This window comes from Oncorhynchus gorbuscha, linkage group LG08 (assembly GCF_021184085.1).
Source record: "Oncorhynchus gorbuscha isolate QuinsamMale2020 ecotype Even-year linkage group LG08, OgorEven_v1.0, whole genome shotgun sequence".
Classification (NCBI taxonomy): domain Eukaryota; kingdom Metazoa; phylum Chordata; class Actinopteri; order Salmoniformes; family Salmonidae; genus Oncorhynchus; species Oncorhynchus gorbuscha.
Genome location: NC_060180.1, coordinates 15979223 through 15996507, shown reverse-complemented (window position 1 = coordinate 15996507; position 17285 = coordinate 15979223). Strand labels below are relative to the sequence as shown.

The 17285-nt window shown below is 42.3% G+C and overlaps 1 protein-coding gene across 2 annotated transcripts in view; it reads right to left on the bottom strand.

The window, feature by feature from the left end:
- Window positions 1-17285, bottom strand: part of LOC124041256 (cGMP-dependent protein kinase 1-like) — a 143576-nt gene that overhangs the window by 114623 nt on the left and 11668 nt on the right. Inside the window, exon 1 of one of the 2 annotated variants that reach the window (XM_046358630.1) lies at window positions 9104-9716. The exons of the other annotated variant lie outside the window; for it this stretch is intronic. Within the exon in view, the coding sequence (XP_046214586.1) occupies window positions 9104-9408 (305 nt within the window). The 5' untranslated portion in view covers window positions 9409-9716. Of the gene's footprint in view, window positions 1-9103; window positions 9717-17285 lie in introns of those variants that run through there. 2 annotated transcript variants of the gene reach the window in all.

Sequence of the window (17285 nt, the reverse complement as noted above, 5' to 3'; positions counted from 1 at the left end):
GGTAATAAACTGCTCCTTCTCCCTTAATGTGACCTGACCTGACCTCGGCCACCATTCCTCTCTAATCCACAACTCTCCACCCTTATCAGTGACCACAACCATGTGATTGCCTTTCCCTCACACAACATCCCTCACAAACATTCCATGTTTTTGCTGTGATTGTGTGTTTGTCATTTATTATCATGTCCCCTGTGCTCCCCATTCTGTCGTGTGGTTTTGCTCTCTCTTCTCTCTATCGTTCCGTTCCTGCTCCCAGCTGTTCCTATTCCCTAATCATCATTTAGTCGTCCCACACCTGTTCGATTAGAGTCCCTATTTATTCCTTTGTGTTCCGTCCCCATGCTGTGATTGCGTTTCGCCCTGTCCTGTCGTGTTTTTGCTGTGATTGTGTATCGCCCTGTCCTGTCGTGTTTTTGCCTTCATCAGATGCTGCGTGTGAGCAGGTGTCTCTGTCTACTACGGCCTGGCTCATATTCCAACCTTTTATTGTTTGGACTCCACCATATGCATTCCTCCTACAGACAACCATTAACTTCTGGTGTAACAACCAGACTGTGGCCCTTCTCCTTTCCATAGGATACCTGATGATTAACCATTTTTGAAGTTTATAAATCAGAACCCATCAGATTAAATACCTGTGAAGGTGCATTTTGTATAATACTATTGATATTATTGTTTTTTATTTTAAGAGTCTCTGTTTATATGTCAGTGTTAGTTAGCATCTTGTTAATATCCATGGTCCCAGCTCACATTCCGCACCTAAACACCACAATTTTGCACCTGATTCCGTTGATGCTTTGCAGCCCTTGACAAAATCTCAAATTAAACCCTATTCCCTAGTGCACTACTTTTGAACAGAACATAGAATTAGATGAGACAAGATTGGATGTAATGTGCTGTATACTGAGATGTTCTGTGTCTGTTATGTACTGAAATCCTTCCACAGGGAAGCAGACAGTGTAGTGTCATGCGGCTCTCTATCATCCAATTCTGTAAAAGAGGCTAATCACATGTAACAGGGTTAATCCAACGAGAACTGCTGTCTTCAAAGAGAAGCTTGGATAAAATAGGGACAGGAAACCCTTTCTACCTCTCAAAGGATGCTGAGAATAGAACTCACAAAAGGGAGACGGTTTGAAGTGTTGCCCGAGCTTCTAAAGTCCCGCCCAGAATTCTGTGGCAACACACCACCAAACACCCCTCTGTTCCTAGCCTAGTGGTTAGAGTGTTGGGCCAGTAACTAAAAGGTTGCTGGATCGAATCCCCGTTCTGTCGTTCTGGCCCTGAGCAAGACAGTTAACCCACTGTTCCCTGGGTGCCGAAGATGTGGAAGTCAGAGGGGTTGGGTTAAATGCTGAAAACACATTTCAGTTGAAGGCATTCAGTTGTACAACTGACTAGGTAGTCCCCTTTCCTCTTTAGGAGTGACCACATACAGCCAGACTGACAAAATATAATACAATAATATATGTCATTTAGCAGACACTTTTATCCAAAGTGACTTACTTACAGTCATGCGTGCATACATTTTATGCCTTTCCTTTTGAGATGTTATGAAGGTATAAAAGGAGCATACTATAAAAACAACACTATATTTCAATCTACCCTTTAATCTTAACCATGAGAGAGTAAAGAGAAGAACAGTAGGGAGGGGTAACATTTTAGCATACCTCCAGAAGCTTCTCTCCTTAACCCTAACCCTGACTTTGACAGATTTATACCCAGGAAAGGAGTGAGGGTTCCTGGCCTCCCTACTACACTACGGACCCCAGAGTGAAGGAGCCTGCAGTCCAGTAACATCTCTCTGTTTCATGTCCTCTATATTCTAGCCAGCCACCCCATTACACACCCAACCTCCTCTCCTCCTCCTCTCCTTCCTCTTCTCTTTCTCTCCATTGGAAGGGAAGATACACACACTCAGTCAGGTTTGGGGACTGAACACGGTCTGTCTTCCTTAAAAGGAGAAAATATGCTCTTTTAGAAGAATAAGGGAGAGAGAGGCTGAGCGAGTGAAAATAGAGATAGAGAGAGAGACCAACAGACATAATCCAGAGAACTAGTTTTAAATATAAAGAGAGTAAAACTGGGAGAGAAAGAACAAGGCCATTAATATACCTCAGCATTTTAAAGGCCACATCTTTTTAAAAACAGGTTTTCTAAACCCTCTGATGAAGGCCAATAGGCCGACACATACGCTGAATAAACAAAGTATTACTGACAAGAGCAGTCTGCTGTTTTTTCATTTTTTTCAGCTATCTAAACCAATACATAGAAATAAATAAATATTGAAAGTTGGTCAAACAGAGGAGAGACATTGATTTCCAAGCCATTGAGTAAACAGCACAGTGCTCTGTTCTAATTGATAGAGGGGCAGCTCAATTGAAACTCATTACTCAATGGTTGTCAAAGGCCTCTGCGTTGACAACCATAAATGTCTGCTTGTTCAAGACAATGACTATGATGACAATATGCTTTTACTTAATACAAAAATGCGCCAAAACTGTTATGAAGTTGTCATAAGGTGAATGTATTACCTTTCAAACACTGACGGTACAAAACTTTTCACATTAAGTAATTGTCAATCACACGTTTCAGAGATATCATATAGAGACAAAGGATGTGGCATACAGACTTTCCAAAACGTAATTTGATCCCTACTTGCTGACACCAACACAGATAAGGGGAAGGAAAATAAGGGCATTTTTTGGGCCTCCGTCTCGTGTCCTCATCTGGCACCAGGACAGATACCCAGCTGACCAACACAACCAATTTAATGTGCCTCACTGAAGAAAAACAAAGGAATGAGGTCAGAGGATTAAAAGGGGCATTGGGTGATATGCTGCACAATGCTGACAGATACAACTAAGAAAAAATACTTTTCCCTCTTCAAATAATAACCTCCCTTCATGTTGACTCTTCCTCAATGAAACCCTAAAATCATATTACATGTGCAGCAGGCCACCAGGACAGAACCGTTCTTATCTGGCTTCAATGGACACAGCTGGCCACTCAGCAAGGCTTATTATTCAGCTGATTTCTATGCGTCTTTGATGTTTCATGTAGACTAAAACACCTTTTATAGCTACAGGTACCACACATCTAATAAGCCTATCAGGATAACAGAAAATCTGAGAAAACATATCATCACCACCACAATCATATTCTCAAGGTCAGTGAGTTCAAGGCTTTTTAAATTGATTTAGGTCCTTCTGTAGCTCAGTTGGTAGAGCATGGCGCTTGTAACGTCAGGGTAGTGGGTTCGATCCCCGGGACCACCCATACGTAGAATGTATGCACACATGACTGTAAGTCGCTTTGGATAAAAGCGTCTGTTAAATGGCATATATTATTATTATATTATATTAACTCAATTTTGAAGACAGTAAATAATTATAGCATCAATAACCCTTTTAGTTCAGGGTTTGATTTCCAGAGGCAAGCATCAAATGTTTCTCATCCACCTTGAGGTGTGTATTGATTTTGAGTGGTATGTTAGACAAAGGAATGTGTCTCTAAATGCATGAGACCACACACAAGTTTGTTGGAGAGAGAGGTGAGTGTTGATTGTGTACTGTACGTATGTGCATGTGAGCAGAGACAATAAGAGGAGTGTGTGTGTGTGTGTGTGTGTGTGTGTGTGTGTGTGTGTGTGTGTGTGTGTGTGTGTGTGTGTGTGTGTGTGTGTGTGTGTGTGTGTGTGTGTGTGTGTGTGTGTGTGTGTGTGTGTGTGTGTGTGTGTGTGTGTGTGTGTGTGTGTGTGTGTGTGTAGAGAGACAGAGATTTTACTGAGTTACAGTTTATATAAGGAAATCAGTCAATTGAAATACATTCCTTAGGCCCTAATGTATGGAATTCACATGACTGGGAAAACAGATATGCATCTGTCGGTCACAGATATTTTTAAAAGGTAAGGGCATGGATCAGAAAATCAGTCAGAATCTGGTGGGACCACCATTTCCCTGATATGTAGTGCGACACATCTCCTTCACATAGAGTTGATCAGGTTGTTGATTGTGGACTGTAGAATGTTGTACCCTTTCCCTTCAATAGCTGGTGAAGTTGCTGGATATTGGCGGGAACTGGAACACCGTGTTGTACACGTCGATCCATGGCATCCCAAACATGCTCAATGGGTGACATGTCTGGTGAGTATGCAGGCCATAGAAGAACTGGAACATTTGTGTACAGAGCCCTGTGACATTGGGGCCTTGCATTATCATGCTGAAACATGAGGTGATTGCAGCGGATGAACGGGCCTCAGGATCTCGTATGTGGTCTGCGGCTGTGAGGCTGATTGGACGTACTGCCAAATTCTTGAAAACTATGTTGGGGGCAGTTTATGTTAGAGAAATTAAGATTAAAATCTCTGGCAAAAGCTCTGGAGGAAATTCCTGCAGTCAGCATGCCAATTGCACACTCCCTCAAAACTTGTGACACATATAGCATTGTGTAGTGTGACAAAACCGTCCATTTAAGAGTGGCCTTTTATTGTCCCCAGCACAAGGTGCACCTGCGTAAGGATCATGTTGTTTAATAAGATTCTTGATATGCCACACCTGTCAGGTGGACGGATTATCTTGGCAAAGGAGAAATGCTCACTAACAGGGATGTAAACAAATTTGTGTACAACATTTGAGAGAGATAGTCTTTTTGTGTGTATGGAAGATTTCTGGAATCTTTTATTTCAGCTCATGAAACATGGGACCAACACTACATGTTGAGTTAAATTTTTTGTTCATTATACATTATATTACACATACTGACTAATCCTAGATTTCAACCCATACCGTAATGGGAAAGTGTAATTTATACAGTAATTTTAGGTATTAACAACAGTAAAAAAACTCAGCATTCGACACTATAGTACCCTCCGAGATCATCATTAAGCTTGGGGCCCTGGGTCTGAACCCTGCCCTGTGCAACTGGGTCCGCCTCCAGGTAGTGAATGTAGGAAACAACTCCACTTCTCTGATCAACACTGGGGCCCCACAAGGGTGTGTGCTCAGCCCCCTTCTGTACTCCCTGTTCACCCATGACTGCATGGCCACGCACGCCTCCAATTCAATCATCAAGTTTGCAGACAACATTTACATTTACATTTTATTTTACATTTAAGTGATTTAGCAGACGCTCTTATCCAGAGCGACTTACAAATTGGTGCATTCACCTTATGACATCGAGTGGAACAGTCACTTTACAATAGTGCATCTAAATCTTAAAGGGGGGTGAGAGGGATACTTATCCTATCCTAGGTATTCCTTAAAGAGGTAGGATAGGATAAGTATCCCTCTCACCCCCCCCCCTCTTTAAGATTTAGATGCACAACAGTAGTAGGCCTGATTACCAACAATGACGAGACAGCCTATAGGGAGGTGTGATGCTAGGAAAATAACCTCTCACTCAACTTCAACAAAACAAATGAGCAGATTGTGGACTTCGGGAAACAGCAGAGGGAGCACCGCCCTATCCACATTGACGGGACTGCAGTGAAGAAGGTGGAACGCTTTCAAGTCCCTCTGCGCACACATCACTGACAAAATAGATGGTCCACCCACACAGAAAGCGTAGTGAAGAAGGCGCAACAGTGCCTCTTCAACCTCAGGAGGCTGAAGAAATTTGGCTTGGCACATAAAACCCTCATAAACTTTTACAGAATCACAATTGAGAGCATCTTGTCGGGCTGTATCACAGCATGGTACGGCAGCTGCACCACCCACAACCACAGGGCTCTCCAGAGGGTGGTATGGTCTGCCCAACGCATCACCGGAGGCAAACAACCTGCCCTCCAGGACACCTACAACACCCAATGTCACAGGAAGGCCAAAGCGGCCATAAAGGACAACAACTGCCTGTTCACCCCGCTATCATCAGAAGGCGAGGTCAGTACAGGTGCATCAAACCTGGGACCGAGAGACTGAAAAACAGCATCTATCTCACAGCCATCACTGTTAAATAGCCATCACTAGCGCATTAGAGGCTGCTGCCCTATATACATAGACTTGAAATCATTGGCCACTTTAATAATGGAACCTTAGTCTATGCCGCTCTGACATTGGTCGTCCAAATATTTAAATATTCTTAATTCCATTCCTATACTTTCGATTTGAGTTTATTGTGTGTATTGTTGTGAAATTAATTGATAGATATAACTGCACTGTTGGAGCTAGAAACCCAAGTATTTCACTACACCCCCAATAACATCTGCTAAACACGTGTATGTGACCAAATACAATTATTTGATTTGATTTTGAAACCATTTACTGCAGCATACTGTAAATGACGGTGCATTGTGCATTATTCATAAAAAAATACTCAAGCTCTGTCACATTGGTTGTTGATCATTGCTAGGCATTCATTTTCAAGTCTTGCCATTAATTTTCAAGCCGATTTAAGTCAAAACTGTAACTAAGCCACTCAGGAACATTCAAAATCATCTTGGTAAGCAACTCCAGCGCATATTTGGCCTTGTGTTTTAGGTTATTGTCCTGCTGAAACGTGAATTTGTCTCCCAGTGTCTGTTGGAAATCAGGTTTTACTCTAGGATTTTGCATGTGCTTAAATCTATTCCATTTATCTTTATCAACAAAAAAAAACTCCATAGTGTTTGCTGATGACAAGCATACCCATAACATGATACAGCCACCACTATGCTTGAAAATATGGAGTGTGGTAGTCAGTGACATGTTGTGTTGGATTTTCCCCAAACTTTGTATTGAGGACATGAAGTTAATTTCTTTGCCACATTGTTTGCCATTTTACTTTAGTGCCTTATTGTAAATAGGATGCATGTTTTGGAATATTTTTATTCTGTACAGGCATCCTTATTTTCACTCACTCATTTAGGTTATTATTGTGGAGTAACTATAATGTTGTTGATCCATCCTCAGTTTTCTCCTGTCACATCCATTAAACTCTAACTGTTTTAAAGTCACAATTGGCCTCATGGTGAAATCCCTGAGCGGTTTCCTTCCTTAGGAAAGATGCATGTATCTTTGTAGTGACTGAGTGTAGTGATACATCATCCAAAGTGCAATTAATAACGTCACCATACTCAAAGGGATATTCAATGTCTGCTTTTTTTTAATTTGTACCCATTTACCAATAGGTGCCCTTCTTTGTGAGGCATTGGAAAATGTCCCTTGTCTTTGTGGTTGAATCTGTTTGAAATTCACTGCTTGACTGAGGGACCTAATTGTATGTGTCGGGTACAGAGATGATGTAGTCAAAAATCATGTTAAACACTATTACAGTCAGAAGAGGACTGGCCACCCCTCATAGCCTGGTTCCTCTCTAGGTTTCATCCTAGGTTCTGGCCTTTCTGGGGAGTTTTTCCTAGACACTGTGCTTCTACACCTGCATTACTTGCTGTTTGGGGTTTTAGGCTGGGTTCCTGTACAGCACTTTGAGATATCAGCTAATGTAAGAAGGGCTTTAAAAATAAATTTGATTTGATTTGATTTACTGCACAAAGAGTGAGTCCATGCAAAGTATTATGTGACTTGTTTAGCACATTTTCACTCCTGAACTTATTTAGGCTTGCTATAGCAAAGGGGTTGAGTACTTATTGACTCAAGATATTTCAGCTTAATTTTTGTAATTCATGAATTAGTAAACATGTCTAAAAACACAAATCCACTTTGACATTATGGGAAATTGTGTGTAAACCAGTGAGTGACACAAAATGTTCCACAAAATGTGGAAAAAGTCAAGAGGTGTGGATACTTTCTGAAGGCACTATATGTGTTTATAGTGCCCCATCAATTTAAAATATATAGTGGACAGATTGGAGTGAAAGCTAGTCTTGAACCTTAAATGGTTTTCCCCATATCCTTTTGGTCTGTTTTGCACTGTAGTTGCTGCCAGTTTGGAAGCGTTTGCTAAAGCCTCTAGAAGTGCAAGTGACATAAAACACCAAATATTCATTAATATGATGTAATGTGTAAATACTTTACCTAGTAGCCAACCTGCTTGCACCAATCCCTTGTAAGTACATACAAATATTGTGAAATACAAACCCCTCCCCTCAATGAATTTCATTCATTCATCAATTTATTCATTCCGATTATTGTAGCATTTGCTTTTTTACAGTATAATACATTTTTACGGTATTGTACTGTGTGTCATTACACAGAATTTGCCACAGAGCTGCCTATAAATGACTGTTGAAATCATGGTAATCCCTTTACGGTGCATCTGTTGGGTGTCAGACATGATTCATCTACAGAAAGCTAAATGAGTTTATTATTCAACAGAAAAAACTGGAATAAAGCTGGTATTTTCTGCCCTCTATCTTTCTCCTGTTTATGTACTCACCCACATACATTTGCATATATCCTACTGACTGACTCTGCCAGGCTGGTGTGTTTGTGTGTGTGTGAGAGAGCGAGAGAGAGAGCGAAAATGAATTAAAGATGCAATACATAACTTTTTGGGGACCCACAAAATTCACATAGAAATTTGATTTGAAGACCTGTCATTCTCATTGAAAGCAAGTCTAAGAAGCATTAGATCTGCTCTATGTGCAATATTTATATTCTTCCCGTTTTTAAGTTTTGTTTTGTTTTTGCTCTTTTACTGTCGGTTTTGTACACCAACTTCAAACAGCTAAAAATACAATATTATTGTATATGGAAAAAATATTTCACAGCGGTTTAGATGGTACAATGGTACAATGGTTCTCTACACTATACGTGCTTGTTTTGTCATAAACTGAAAATATTAGAATTTTAGCAACCAGGAAATAGCAGACACATTTCTGCATAGTGCATCTTTAATATTAATGGTTGGGTGGATACATGAATTAATTAATTAATTATTTGACATTCTTCTTTCGGCTTCTAAAGAATTTACTCACTGGGCCATTACAGTCAAATAAGGTATATCATTTGATACGCAATGGCAAAGTGCAAAAAGAAAAATAATTCAATGTGGGAAACCCTTGATATGAAATGGCAAGAATATGACAGATCTCACACCTGATGCGCCATACGCACACTTAAAAGAGGGCACAATGGATAAACACAGCCACGGGCTGTATCACATAACGTCAAAACATGATACAGTAATGCAGAAACAGGCACCCCTGTTGTAACTGTACACCTACTGTGGACTTTTGGGGTAGAAAGGCAGCGTGACATGGCTAAGATCATGGATGTCGAATGCGGTGGGTTCGGCAGATATCGCCTGTCTCTTAGTTCGTTGGTGCTCGTGCAGCTCCGTCTGTTTGACGACCTGTTGCGTGGCCGGTTTGATAACGGACCGGTATTTATCCAGTTCGTTCTGTAGTTTTTGTATCAGTTCATCTTTTTGGTCAAGCTCCAGTTCTAGCTCATCAATGAGCGTGTCCCGCTGCCGCAGCTCCTCAATCTTCTCCTGAAGCGCGTATTGGAGGTCGCGCAAGGTACCCATGTTAATCCCAGACGCCAAGGGAACTTCAGAAAACTTTATCCAAAGCTATCCAGTTGATACTGTAGCCTATTCCTTCTCCTCTTCTACCCTGATTGAAAGCTGTATCCCGCATCAACAGCTTTAAACATATATCCTCCCTCCAGTCCTTGATTCCAAAACGGCTTGCTCTCCGTTGATGATAGAGTTTGAATATTTCAAATAGGCAAATACAGTAGATGAGGCGACACTGAGGGTGAACCGCCGAGAGCACCGCAGTCTGGAAATGTAAAGTTTGTCTTTATATGTCTAGATGAGAGTGTCAGTGGTCAGGCAGGCTGGTCCTCCCCGAGTGCGTCAAACTGCGACCTGGAGAGAGCGCAAGGCGAGAAGGGCGCCTACAGGAATCCGAGGTACAATGCAGCCTGTGCGCACATGAGTGAATCCTGTGAGAACAACATTTACAGGGGAACTGGACCAGTCTTTGGCTGGGTAAATTGTCATTGAAATACATATATAGCGGGAGAAGTAGGGGTGCTGAGGGTGCTGCAGCCCCCCCTGTAAAAATCAGAATCCCCCCAAAATATGAAAAAAAAGTCATTTATTAGTGGACTGCTGTAGCCATTTGTAGTGCAGGCAAAAACTTTTTTTCAAGGTCACCCTCCCATCACATTTCCCATCATCAATCATGAATGATAATTATTCAAGTTGTACCTGTGAAACGTCTCCATGCCAACCATTTGATCTCAATAATTTTCATGGAAATATGAATGTAGATCTTCTTGAGTTATGTACAGTGTTGTTTCAAAGTACCATGATGTTTAGAACTATGTACAGTGTGCTAATTTTAGAGCAAATAGTGTTAACAAACTGTAGAATAACTGTGTTTTGTTTCAATCAAAGCACATACACTGAGTGTACAAAACATCAACAAGAATGAGTAGAAGAGAGACTGCTTAAAGTATAGAGATTTCTGCACATGCGCAGAAGCTTCAAACCTTTAGCTGTCGGAAAGAGGGTTCCAGAGAACTCGGATCGGCAGCCACTCCAAAAGATGTAGCATTATTACAATATTGCTAATATGCTATATATAAATAAGTATGTGGACACCCCTTCAAATGACTCGGCTATTACTCGGCTATTTCAACCACACCCATTGCTGACAGGTATATAAAATAAAGCACAGAGCCATGCAATCTCCAAAGCCAAACCATTGCAGTACAATTGACCTTACTGAAAAGCTCACTGACATTCAACATGGCACCATCATTGGATGCCACCTTTCCAACAAGTCAGTTTGTAAAATTGCTGCCCTGTTAGAGCTGCTAAAGTCAACTGTAAATGCTGTTTTTGTGGAAATGTCTAGGAGCAACAACGGCTCAGCCGTGAAGTGGTCAGCCACACAAGCTCACAGAATGGGACCGCCGAATGCTTAAGTGTGTCCTCGGTTACAACTTCGTGTGTCCTCGGTTACAACACTCACTACCGAGTTCCAATCTGCCTCTGGAAGCAGCATCAGCACAATAACACAATAACTTAGTCAGGAGCTTCATGAAATGTGTTTCCATGGACAAGCAACCACACACTAGCCTGCAATGCCAAGCGTCAGCTGGAGTGGTGTAAACCTCACTGCCATTGGACTCTGGAGCAGTGGAAACACGTTCTCTGGAGTGATGAATCAAGCTTCACCATCTGGCAGTCCGACGGACGAATCTGGGATTGGCGGATGCCAGGAGAACGCTACCTGCCCAAATGCATAGTGCCAACAGTAAAGTTTGGTGGAGGAGGAATAATGGTCTGGGGCTGTTTTTCATGGATCGGGCTAGGCCCCTTAGTTCCAGTGAAGGTAAATCTTAACGCTACAGCATACGTTCTAGACCATTCTGTGCTTCCAACTTTGTTGCAACAATTTGGGGAAGGCCCTTTCCTGTTTCAGCATGACAATGCCCCCGTGCACAAAGCCAGGTGCATGCAGAAATGGTTGGTCGAGAATGGTGTGGAAGAACATGATTGGCCTCCACCAGAGCCCTGACCTCAACCCCATCGAACACCTTTGGGATGAACTGGAAGGCCGACTGCGAGCCAGGCTTAATCTCCCAGCATCAGTGCCCAACCTCAATAATGCTCTTGTGGCTGAATGGAAGCAAATCCCAGTAGCAATATTCCAACATCTGGTGGAAAGCCTTTCCAGAAGAGTGGAGGCTGTTATAGCAGCAAAGGGGGACCATCTCCATATTAATGCCTGTGGTTGTGGAATGAGTTGTTCGATCAGCAGATGTCCACATACTTTTGGTCATGTAGTGTACCGTTTTAAGTCCTTTCAGATGTCTGATGCACGAGGGGTCAAAAAGCTATAGAAGTCTTGATTCATTTACACCATATCAAGGCAGAGGGATGGGGGTGATAATGAGGATGATGATGGTGACCTGAGTGGGAGGTAACTGTATCCCTCTGGTGAGGTAATGACCAGCACCTTCCTTATCTAATCTGCAGTCTTCTCTCTGAGCTGTGGTGTCCGCTTGTGTTATGTCATTAATGCATCTAAAACACACTGAACTTCATTAGACCTTATGCTCACTGGTCTTATCCAGAAGACCTTACATCACTGATGAAGGCAAATGCAGATGAAGGTTTATGTTAAATCAAAATGCAGGGATGTGTTATATTGTAAAATCAAATGATGGTAGTCACTAGATGGTCATGTCAGAAACGCCATTGTAATTTCGTCACTAATGACAAACAAGTAGCCTACATTAGCTTTTTATTCTTAAATTAGTGGTAGGGTCAGGCTTAAGGTCAAGGTTGGGGTTAATGGTTAGAATCGTATTTGTGGTTAGAAAGAGCTGTAGCTCTGATCATTCCACCATGGCCAGTCACCAGACCAGTATGATGACCTGAAAGAAAGATCAAAGCTGCCCTCTTGTGGTTGTATGTGATACCAGTGACTGAGCAGTTAGGGAGAATATCTGACAGCTCATAGAATGTCTGGTGCACACACTTCTGTTCAATGAAACTCAGAAACCAATGATCTAGAGAAATCCCATTATTGGATCCTTACCATGCTGAACTGTAATATATATCTGAATAATATTATTCATAATATTTCATTAATTATAATAATAATAATATATAATAATATATGCTTTTGGCGGCTTACAGTTATGCGTGCATACATTTTACATACGGGTGGTCCTGGGAATCAAACCCACTAAACTGGCTTTGCAAGCGCCATGTTCTACAAACGAAGCTATTGAGGACCACAAACTGTGATCACACACCACAAACTGTGTCTGAAGGATCCTTCTCCATGTTTTCATAAGGTCTAGATTGTAACGGCGTTCGTCTGTCGAAGGAGAGGACCAAAATGCAGCGTGGTGGTTACTCATGTTCTTTAATGAAACTGAACGATACATGAAATAACTATAAATATATACAAAACAACAAACGGAACGTGAAAACCTATACAGCCTGTCTGGTGAACAACTAACACAGAGACAGGAACATTCACCCACAAAACACACAGTGAAACCCAGGCTACCTAAATATGGTTCCCAATCAGAGACAACGAGAGTCACCTGACTCTGATTGAGAACCGCCTCAGGCAGCCAAGCCTATGCTACACCCCTACTCAGCCGCAATCCCAATGCCTACTAAAACCCCTATACAAAAACACACCACAAATAAACCCATGTCACACCCTGGCCTGACCAAATAAAAAACGAAAACACAAAATACTAAGACCAAGGCGTGACATAGATAGAAGAGTTTATGCTGCCCAACCATTCAACAGCTGTTTTTACCATGTTATTATGTGCTATGACAATGCTATTACAGCTCTATTATCACACTGTAAGACTGGCTATGATACGGTGACAGTGATATATCATATTGGCTGTAATAGTGTGGCGATGAGAGTTGGCTTGAAGATCAAGAGCCTGAACCTTTTAGTGGGTGCTTCAGGGACAACAAAGTTTAAACAACTCGGACATAATATATGATATAGTAAAACAAGAATGCTTATCACTTATGCAAAGGAACAGTTTAAGTGCCAAATTTGTCCTCGTTTCCCTTTTAGCTTCAGATGTCATTTGTGAGGAAATAAAGTATTAGTGTAAACAAAATACTTTACTGAAGACCATAATACACAAACCTACATACCTACACATTCAGGATCTTAATTTGATCACCCTGTTGCAGGATAACTTTTCTGAAACTTTCCAGGAAATGTAAAACGTGTAGTGTATTTGAAGTTTGAAAAGGCTTCTGAAGTTTGTCATTTCCACTTTGAAATTCCAGACTTGATTTTCCCTTAGAAAAAATGTATTAACCCCTACAAAAATGTCCAATAATTATAATCCACACAATAATTCACATTTCTTGTGGCTGCAGGATTATTTTCCTGCTGTAGCAAACTGGCTCAAATTAAGATCCTACAACTGTATGAGGCATTCTAGGTACAGGAATTTTTCCTGGCCAAGTAATATGACCAGGAAAACATGCCCTGCATCCCAATACTTCCCTTTACGGAAAAAAAAGACTGGAATAAGAAGTATAGTGGATGAACACTCAGTCTAACCCATGCTTAAACCAATGCTTTTATATTTGTAGGGAGTATGGCACTGATCACAACAACTCCTGGCCCTAGGAATTATTTACATCTTCTGGATGGCCGCTGTTTTGCAAACTCTGACCCAACTTTGGTATTTTGTCATTTATTTCTACTCTATTTTCACGAAATGTATCCGTTATTGTTTCTTACAACCGACAAGACCTCTTGAACATTAGATCGGAAGTTACTTACCCCAATTTCTGCTTCTACTTTGATTCATCGGCCCTGGACTCTCTGTAATTCCAACCCAATTTCTGGGCTACCCAAGAGGAAGAACTGGTGTTACAGAGGCAAGAGAGGGGGATCCTGGTGAGATTAAGGCAAAGGGAAAACCGGCCACCTCTTCCCTCCATTCTACTGGATAATGTACAGTCACTAGATAATAAGATGGATGACCTCCGATCGCTGATTGGCTACAAACGGGACTCTCGGAACTGCAAAATTCTTTGCTTTTCAAAAACCTGGCTCTCGGACAAGTTAACCCCATGGTTATCCAACTCGATGGATTCTCCATTCACCGGGTGGATAGGACAGTGAAGTCAGGGAAATCGAGAGGGGAGGGGTTTGCCTCTTCATCAACTCTAAGTGGTGTGCTAATTCCAGTGCGGTAGACATGTCAACCCACTGTTCAACCGTCTTGGAATACCTGATGGTCAAATGCCGACCCTTCTATCTCCCGAGGGAGTTTTCAGCTGTTATAGTGACTGCTGTATACAGGACAATAAAAAGAACAATCTGGCGCTTAACAAACTACACAAGGCTATAAACAAGCAGGAAAACCAATACCCAGAGGCTGCCTTTCTGGTTGCCGCAATTTTAATTTGGCGTCACTAAGACATGTGATGCCCTATCTTCCATCAACACGTCTCCAACGCCACAAGCAGGGATAAAGTCCTAGACCACTGCTATTGTGCATGAAGCAAACTTGACAATGAAGCATTAGGTACACCTCTACTCCACAATGATGGTCAATAGGTCAACTTTCAGCAACCAGATAAGTAGATAATAAGCAAGCATACAAGGCCCTCCCTTGTCCGCCATTCGGTGAATCAGATCATTACTGCAGACTTTGACTTCCTGTTTACAAGCTGAAGCTGAAACAGAAAGTACCCACTATTCGCTCAGTTGAGAAATGGTCGCCAGAATCAGAGGTTATGCTACAGGACTGCTTTGCTAGCGTTGATTGGAATATGTTTTTCGGGACATTGGAAATGAATCAGCAGCGTTGTACCCATGGTGAGGGTTTGCTGCTTCTCCAATCAAAAGCCCTGGATTAACACTGAGGTTGGTGCTAAACTAAATAACAAGGCTACCGCACAGAGAGCTTTGTCCTGGCCAAGTGATATGCTACAGCAAAAGACTGAAATAAGTACAAGAAGGCCTGCTATTTCCTTTGCAGAGTCATCAAATGAGCAAAAGGACAATTTAGGAATTAGGTGGAATCATATTGCACAGGCTCCAACACCCACTGCATGTGGCAGGGGCTACAGCCCATTAAGGATTATAAAGGAAGACCCAACCGTGATCTGCCTAACGATGCCTCTCTACCAGACAAACTCAATGCATTTTATGCACGTTTTGACAACAACAACATCGAGACAGGTGTGAGGGCTGTCACCGACCCAGAGGATTGGGTAATGTCGCTCTCTGAGGCTGAAGTGAGAGGGTCTTTAATTAGGTCAACACCCGCAAGGACGTGGGCCCGAAAGGTATTCCAAGGTGCATTCTCAGAGCATGGACAAAACAGCTGGAAGGCATATTCACAATAATTTCCAACCTCTCCTTGTCCCAGTCTATAATCCCCACAAGTTTTAAGATGACCAAAATCAGTCCTGTTCCTAAGAACTCTGAGGCTTCAAGCCACTATGACTACCTCCCTGTAGCAGTCACTTCTGTAATCATGAACTGCTTTGAAAGGCTTGTTATGGCACACATTAACTACACCATCTCAGCCACCCTAGACCCACTCCAATTAGCATACTGCCTCAACAGATCCATAGACGACGCAATCTCGATTGCTCTCCACACTGCCCTCACCGACCTAGATAAGAGGAATACCTTGTGAGAATGCTGTTCATTGACTACAGCTCAATGTTCAACACCATTGTCCCCTCCAAGATTATCACCGAGCTTAGGACACTGGGTCTGAAAACCTTGCTCTTCAACTGGATCCCAATGGGCCAACCCCAGAGGGTGAGGGTAGGCAACATCACCTCTGCCACGCTGACCCTTAACACAGGGGTGTGTGCTTAGTCCCCTCCACTCCCTCTTCACCCACAACTGTGTGGCCACGCACGACTCCAACACCATTATCAAGTTCGCTGACGACACGACGGTGGTAGGCCTGGTCACCGATGACGATGAGTCAGCCTACAGGGAGGAGGTCAGTAACCTGGTAGTGTGGTGCTGGACCAAAAACGTCTCCCTCAACGTTAGCAAGACCAAGGAGCTGATCGTGGACTACAGGAAACAGGGTGGGTGAGCACGTCCTATCCACATCGACTGGGAGGCAGTGGAGCAGGTAGACAGCTTCAAATTCCTCTGTGTCCAAATCATTAAAGACTTAAAAGGATCTAAACACACACGCACAGCTGTGAAGAAGGTGTGACAGTGTCTCTTCCCCCTCAGGAGGTTGAAAAGGTTTGGCAAGGGCCCTCAAATCCTTAAAAGGTTCTATAGCTGTACCATTGAGAGCATATTGACTGGCTGCACCACTGCTTCGTTTGGCAATAGCACCACCCTCGATTGCATGGTGCTACAGAGGGTTGTGCAGACAGCCAAGAACATCACTGGGGCCGAGCTCCCTGCCATCCAGGACATCTATATCAGGCGGTGTGAAAAGAAGGCCCAGAAAGACTCATCAAAGTCTTCGTACACCCAAGCCATAGACTATTTTCTCTGCTGCTGCATGGCAAGAGGTACAGGTGCATCAAGTCTGACACCAACAGGCTCTTGAACAGCTTCTATCACCAAACAATATTGACTGATACATAGCTAACAAATTAGCTACACAGACTATCTGTACACCTTGCATCTTTAATGACCTCTTATTTTATTATGCACACTCACACACATCACACCCAAACACTCCATCATTTGTTCACTCACATATAATATGCACATGCATTTATACTCACTCTACACAACCGCACACCCAGTCACATACAAGCTGCTGCTACCCCTCTCCATACAGTGCATTCGGAAAGTATTCAGACCCCTTTACTTTTTCCACATTGTGTTACGTTACAACCTTATTCTACAATGGATTTTTTTAAAATAAATCCTCATCAAT